General features: G+C 38.1%; 1 protein-coding gene across 1 annotated transcript; it reads right to left on the bottom strand.

Annotated features, from left to right (window-relative positions):
* Positions 1 to 237: 237 nt before the first annotated feature.
* Positions 238 to 2,016, bottom strand: ubc (ubiquitin C). The gene is made up of 3 exons (XM_041969786.1): positions 1,936 to 2,016; positions 464 to 1,249; positions 238 to 420 (listed from the first exon to the last, which is right to left on the bottom strand). The coding sequence occupies exon 2, from the start codon at positions 1,240 to 1,242 to the stop codon at positions 553 to 555; it is 690 nt and encodes a 229-aa protein (XP_041825720.1). The 5' UTR covers positions 1,243 to 1,249; positions 1,936 to 2,016; the 3' UTR covers positions 238 to 420; positions 464 to 552.
* Between the last annotated feature and the right edge of the window lie 5,838 nt (positions 2,017 to 7,854).

Raw genomic sequence — 7,854 nt, 5'->3', positions numbered from 1 at the left:
TCACATGCTGCACTTGTTACAATTACTGCAAAAGCTTTGAAAGAAAAAGGTAATTCACTTTGCAAGTACCTCCCTTCAGTAAAGGCTGATAATTTGTCAGGACTTCAGAATAAGCAGATTTTACAAAGTGAACTGAAACAGGAAACTTTGCAAGCCATTTTTTTTTTCAAATATTAAGAGTAGCATCCACTGAAATAAGTCTTCTGGAAGTGTGCTCCTAAATGGAAATACACCAGATGACAGTGAGTAGCCTTTTATTTGCTTTCAACACTCAGTAACAGCATTTCCATGTTCAGGTCTCTTTTTAATAAACATCCAGGTTTCAGATTTACAGCATAAACTCTGAACTGCAAAATAATTATCCAGATTCGGTTGTTAAATACACTTAAGGCAAATGTCAGCATGCAATTAAAAAAGAAAAAAAAGAAAAAAAAAAAAAAAAAAAAAAAAAAAAAAAAACAAACTCAGAAATGCTAAAACTTTATTGAAGATTAAAAAAAAGGAATGCTTTAACATTTTAAATACTGCCACAAATTTTTGAGCAGAAGCAGCTTAGTTTCCTCCACGAAGACGGAGCACCAGATGCAGAGTGGACTCCTTCTGGATGTTGTAGTCGGACAGGGTGCGGCCATCTTCCAGCTGCTTGCCAGCAAAGATCAGCCTCTGCTGGTCTGGGGGGATTCCCTCCTTATCCTGGATTTTAGCCTTTACATTCTCAATTGTGTCGCTGGGCTCCACCTCCAAGGTGATGGTTTTTCCAGTGAGGGTCTTCACAAAGATCTGCATACCTCCCCTCAGACGCAGCACAAGATGCAGGGTGGACTCCTTCTGGATGTTGTAGTCAGACAGGGTGCGGCCATCTTCCAGCTGCTTGCCAGCAAAGATCAGCCTCTGCTGGTCTGGGGGGATGCCTTCCTTGTCCTGAATCTTTGCCTTAACATTCTCGATGGTGTCACTGGGCTCAACCTCAAGGGTGATGGTTTTTCCTGTGAGGGTCTTCACAAAGATCTGCATACCTCCCCTCAGACGCAGCACAAGATGCAGAGTGGACTCCTTCTGGATGTTGTAGTCGGACAGGGTGCGGCCATCTTCCAGCTGCTTGCCAGCAAAGATCAGCCTCTGCTGGTCTGGGGGGATGCCTTCCTTGTCCTGGATTTTAGCCTTAACATTCTCGATGGTGTCACTGGGCTCAACCTCAAGGGTTATGGTCTTTCCAGTGAGGGTCTTCACAAAGATCTGCATCTTGATGCTGTACAGAAAAAGAGTAACGTCTGGATTAGGAGGAGTTCCAGTTTGATAAGGGGGGTATTGAAGCAGAAATTCCCTATGATGTGGTTCGAATCTCACCCAACCAGTTATATCTAGCTGACTAGTGAAGTCGTCCTCTTATTCGACCATTTTTAAAATCATGTTTAGTTACTTGTTGCTGACGTTGCAGTTTGATCCACACAATTCACATCTTACTAGAAGCGCTGACCTAATACAATAGATGTTTTGGTCAGCTTAACTGGAATTATGGATTTAGCGAGAGAAAGCGGTGTAGTTCCTTAAGACGTTTGTCGTGGCTAACAATTGCTAAAGCTGGCTGCTAAAACAACCGGAAACCGCTACAAACGGTCGCGTTTTATTGCGTTGTAATATGACAAACCATGTTTACATTTTGAAATATTAAATAAGTCCTTATTTAAAAAAAAAAAAAAAAGAAAGCTGAACGCTAAATTGTAATTTTAAGAGAGGAAAAAAAGGACAAGTGGTAGAAGTTTACTTTAATGTAGGCCTTGTTAGCGACCGAGCTCGGTGACGTAGCCAAAAATACAATCATCACAAAAAAAGAGTAAATCGCGGTAACATTATAAAAAATTACACAATTTAAAATAAAAATAGCATAGAATCGCATACAGTCGATAAAACGTGTTAAAAACTCAGATTACTTACAAACAAATTGTTCCCACGAATGTTACACACACTTCTCCGACTCCTGTGTCCGCTTTGACCAGTCAATGCGCAGCGCAGTAGTATTTATACTCAACAACCAGTATCCTTCCGCCTTTCCAACCGGTGGAACTATAAAAAGTTATTTACAAAAGAAATAAATAAATATTATTATTCTGTCATGAGAAACAGTTATAATGATATTGTTATTGTTCGCACTTTTATAAAGACTTGCACTATTTTGAATGATAGGGCAATATAACTTTTTTCCCAGAAAGAATACTTCCAATTCAATCCAGTTTTATTTGTAAAGGACTTTAAAAACAATACTGTCGACCAAACTGCTGTACACACCAAAGGTAATACACAGCAAAGGAAAAAACACAAAATTTCAATAATTATCACATTGATATTTGTGAAATTTAATTTAGATATTTATATTTATGCTCCTTTTTAGAATGAGTTGCAAGGCTGTATTAACAGTTATGAAAATATGCTTATATGATTTAATTACTGCTTCTAATGGTGGCATATTTAAATATAATGGTAAGCTTTTAATCATCCCTTATTGTTGGCCCATGATTACCTCCACTAAATGATATGGAAATGTGATGTGTGATGAATTGAAATAACACAAGTAAATCCACATCTATTTGACAATGTAGATAAATATTCACAACAGGAGAAAAACTTTTGATCATAGTATTGACAACATATTGTTCAGCCTTTGATTTGTTTGAATAAAAGAATGATGAAATCACATTCATGAAAGCTTGCACAGATTACACCACAGGCTAAAAGGGTTGAGGGGCCAACCTTTATAGTCCAAAGCATCAGTCTGAGGTGATGATTAACATTTCTTGCTGGAAAGTCAATGAAATGATCACGAACAAAAGCAATGTGATAACAAAAAGGTTCAAATGAAAACAAAGAGATAAAAAGCAGCCACAAAGAGTGGTGTCAGACAAAAAGTCCAGAACTACAAATGTCCAGAAAGAGACACACACACACACACACACACACACACACAAAAGACAAAAAGTACAGTGGGCACAAAGAACCAAGTAATGTAAACACCACAATGTAAAATAAATTAATAAAACTGAGGTGACATCTTGTATTTTAGTGGAACCCTCCTGTCTAAATGAAAAGAGAAATATAAAATAAACAAAATAAAATAAAAGATACAAAATGAGCATGAGCATGAGCAATAACATGGGGTGGCATGGCTCAGTGGGTAGAGTGGTCGTCCTGCAGTTCAATCCCCAGCCAGAGAGCTCATGTCGAGGTGTCCCTGAGCAAGACACCAAACCCCTAATAGTTCCTGATGAGTCATGGTTGAACTCCTTGCATGGCAGCTTCCACCATCAGTGTATGAATGTGTGTGCATAATGGATACACAATGTAAAGCGCTTTGGGTGCCTTGATTAAGCACTATATGACTCTAATCCATTATTATTATTATTATCATTAACAATAAAACAAACAAACAAAAAAAGTAATTAAAGTTGTGATGGAAACACAAACACGTGACCATAAAAAGACACAAAAGAACCACTAAGATTCAGAATGACTGCAGAGATCATTCAGAAAGAAATTAAAACAGCCCCAAACAGAAAGAAAACAAAGAAAAAATTTAAACAACTAGAAAGAGACAAACAGGACAAGATACTTAAAAATACATGAAGATAGCAGGTGAGTAGCTTGCTTGTGTGAGTGTCTGTGAATTTAGGTGGGACACTGCAAAACCATCACAAACTGCTAAGATCATAAAGCACAATGCAAAATCAGTTCATGAGACACTTGATAATAAAACCTGATTCTTCTTGATACTAAACAAGCAGCAATATGGGAAAGACTTCCTGAAGAATCCACGCTTTCAGGGTGGAGCTTGCAATGCTGAGCATCACTGAATGGTCAAATATGCAAATGCTGTAAAGACCAAAAAAATGTTAAAGTCCTGAAATTTAATTTGCAGTTGTTAAGCAAAAAAAAAAAAAAAAAAAAAGTCTGAGTCAGTCAAACTGATTGACATAAAAAAGCACAATGTGCTTAGGGGATTTCCTTCGTGGGAAAGTTCCTTGAGAAACCTTCCTGGAAAATTCAATTTCCTGTGTTTAGCCAAATGAAATTTAATATTCTACCTGCATTTCATCTAATAATTTTCACCAATCCTTGTTGTAAGCCCTCAGTGGTGTGAATTTGACCCTTGCTGTTCAATCCTTGTGATATCTATTGTCTCCTTTTGTTGCTGTATTCATTATGAGTTTCTCTCTCCCTCTGAATAATGATACCACCAGCTAAACACAGTAAGTGCAGGCATTAATTCTGGCTTTGTGAAAGCCTTTTGGTTCATTAAACTTGCGTGTGGGTAGCACAGATTTTCCTCAGAATGACAAATATCATCAAGCATCTGGTTAAAAGCTTCTCAAGAGTTGAACTAAACACAGCAGGAAAGCCTCTGGAAATTGCTATCGTGGCAGGAAGCCTTATGCTCCTATTGCTGAAGTATTCATGATTGCAACAGAAGAATCATTAGGACATTAAAGAGGGATGGAGGTGGGGAAATGCTGCAGGGAAGGATTTGCCTCCCACCAGTCAGGAAGTATTTTGCAAGACAACAGCGCTCAGTCCACAGAAAAGCCGTTTGCAAGCAGCGGAGAAAGTTCAGAACTTTGCATAACAGTTTAATTATTGAGCTGAAAGTTTTGATCAGAGGCTCCAGGCATGAGAAGTGAGACTCATATTTACAGCATCTTCAAGGTTGTTATGTAGCTTTATAAAAAGCGCTTCCGTAATGAATGTTATTCAGGTTTTATGATGAGCTGGGTACCTCTGACCTTTCAGATTTACATTGCACTTACTTCTGCAGAGCATTATTTATACGAGTTCCATCAGAAAAACATTCACATTTAGCAAAACAATGTTGAAAACTGGATTTAACTGAACCTGCAGATTTGGCATTTCTCATGCCAAACTGCATCCCGAAACCCATTTTTTAAAAGAATTGTACAATTATTTTAAACAATTATTGTGATTTTAATATATATTTCCTAGGTGCAACCTTGATATATCATTAGAGATGTAACCTGGTGCCTTTAAGGCGACCCACTCGAGTTAATCAGGGCCTATCAGAGATAGCATGAGTAGTCACCCTGCGTTATTCACAGCCACAAAAATATAAAAAAGAACTTTTCTGCAGCATTGCTGAGGCTCTTGTTGGCTCTCCTGCACTGAAGTAATCAGATTTCCTGAAGGTTCAGAGCTTAGATGAGTGACTAACTCACTAATCTTCTGTACTCCAACCACTGCTCCAGCCATGGCAAAGGTTGTCATTTACTCACTGAGATTCCCATGGAGATGAGCTGCCTGCTCCCATCACCATGTTGCTGCACCCTACAACCTTACAGGATTCTTCTACCCCTGCTCAGACCTCTTCCTGGACCATCTGGCATCTCTACTTCCTTTAAGCCTTGCTATAAGGTTTGGTTTAACCCTGTTTGTTCTGCTGTGACTGCATCCAACACTGCGCAGCAGCCATGCCTCCACCTGGTCACCTCTTCTCTGCCCCGTCCTCGTCCTGCCTGTTTTCACTTTGATGCCAGCTGAGGAAACCAGACCTGTCTTGCCCGGGTCACTGTGAATTGAGGGTCAGTTTCAGCTTGTTCTTGTTACCACACAAGGCCATGCTTCTCAGATTTTGTGCCATCTGCTCAGGAAGTGGCTCACCTTCCATAAAAAATTTACAAAACTATGTAGTCCTAATTCTACAACAGGGGCTCCTTTGCCAGAAGCCAGTTTCTTTATCATTCCCACATTTTTTTCTAATCAATCAAACGCAGGGAATGCTTCTCCCATTTTCCTTGATTTTTTTTCTTTTTTCAAGCATTTAAAGACTCGAAAAGTTGTCTGATCCAATGTATTTGACCAGCAAATGGCTTAAAGAAGCTTTGTGAGTTGACTTTAACTGGAGGCCTGATGTGATAATATTGTTTGCATGTAAGTAATCATAATAATTAAACAGAGCTGTGCTAACAGACATGTTGATATTCAGTCTGAGAGATTAACAATATGGTGTGATTTAGAAAAAAATGGTGAGCTGACTGCTGCTGCTGTTGATACCTGGGTTTACAGAAGTAGCTGTCCCAATTAGAATCAATCCTCCAGTAGGAAAAAACACAACAGCTATAGGCATCCACAAAAGAAAATAGTTGTGGGTTCTTCTGGAGGAATTATTTTAAATACTGAGAAATCTTGTATATCTGGAAAGAAGCAAAGAGTTTGTTTTCCAGCTCAGACAGAAACAGCTGGTGCATCATGTCTTTTCCAAGTCAGAAATGATTCATAAAGTTGTTTTCATTGCCCATAATGTGCAACAGATCTTCAGAAAACAGAAAAAAACTCTCATGAATTAAATTCTTTTGGTAATAAATGAAAGAGTTTTTCATTTTATCGCTTCACTAACTTGTAGCAAAATGTTCTGGTTTTCACTGATTACTTCTGGAATGAGCTCTTATATATAATATCTGTGCAATTCCAACAAAGTACTTGTAATTTTTACATTAAAAAAAGAAAATATGCACATTTTAATCCACCGAAAGGAATGCAAGAAACAATAAAACAATTTAGATAAAAAAGATAGAAAAACATTTTTGGCTGGAAATATTGATAAACATGAAGTAAAGTCTGGTTAAACCCTGGAAAGAACAAAAAATAGCACAAAATATACCTCAATGTTTACAAAGGAGTTTTTGTATTTTTTTATTTAAGTTTTACTCTTTATTTAGGGAAACTGTTAACATTTGTCTTCTCATAATGAAAATGTACATTTATCAATCTGCATAAAACATCACATGTACAGTACATCAAAATAAATACATCATCTGGTGGGTCGATCAAGTTTGCTCTTGAATATTGATCAATTAACTACATCTACATTATTCACATCTGCAACAATTCCTGTTTCTCATTTTGCTCTTTAATCACCAGCCGGTCCAGACCTGGGGACTCCGGGGCCAGTTTACAACGGTCCATTAATCTAACTACATGAGAGAGAAATAAAACAGCGGCACTGCACCAGCCCTCAAGTCCTAGATTTAAAAACCACTTAACTACAGCTAAAGCCAGAAGGGGACCGGCTGGAGCAAAAAGCCTTGAAGGTGACAGCAGGCAGGAGGGAGTTTGGGGGCAGGAGGCGTTGAGTCAGACTGACTGGGTATGAAATAAAGGAAGCAATTATTTCCTTCATGTTATTATCAGTTCGTTGCAGCAGAGAGGGTGATATCATACTCATGAATGTACAGAAGCAGTAAAACCAATGAACTATAATTGAGACTTTTGGTGAATTAGCATCACCTTGATTACTATGGTAACAGCAAAAATCGCCCTATTCTCCATGAAATCCTATTTGACCTTGTCTTGTTTCTGTATTTGCTCATACATGGAGCCCCACACAAGCAAGAAATACTGGATTTATAGGTATTTTTCATGATGCTTTCTTGTTTCCCTCTGAATGAGATATTTAAGGAGCCATCCTGCATTCATACACCACATTTCCATCCAATTAACTGCTTGTTCTGGATTTTGAATGTCAGCAAAGCTGATGCAGAAGAATGGTGTCTGATAAGTGATGGAGCTGACCAACCAGGGCAGACTGAGTTCTTTGTGAGGGGGTCGGCTTCTCTAGCATCTGTTGTCACAGAAACCACATCAGTATCTCTGAGCATACAGCACTCTGCCAGACATTTTAACCTTTGTTTGCGGAAGACACCACAATACCTGGGATGTTAAAATCACAGATATAACAAAACTATATTTACAAGCTACAAGAAGATCCTGGCTTTGTAATAATAATACAAAAAAAAACACAGAAAAAGTTCTCCCAATAACTGATTGTGATTTTTTATATAAAGTAGAGATATT

Source organism: Melanotaenia boesemani, chromosome 19 (genome assembly GCF_017639745.1).
Source record: "Melanotaenia boesemani isolate fMelBoe1 chromosome 19, fMelBoe1.pri, whole genome shotgun sequence".
Classification (NCBI taxonomy): Eukaryota; Metazoa; Chordata; class Actinopteri; order Atheriniformes; family Melanotaeniidae; genus Melanotaenia; species Melanotaenia boesemani.
This window is presented reverse-complemented; position numbering and strand designations above follow the sequence as displayed.

What these genes read in the sequence shown, in the direction of transcription:
- ubc (XM_041969786.1), bottom strand. Translation starts at nt 1,242, where the DNA reads ATGCAGATCTTTGTGAAGACCCTCACTGGAAAGACCATAACCCTTGAG.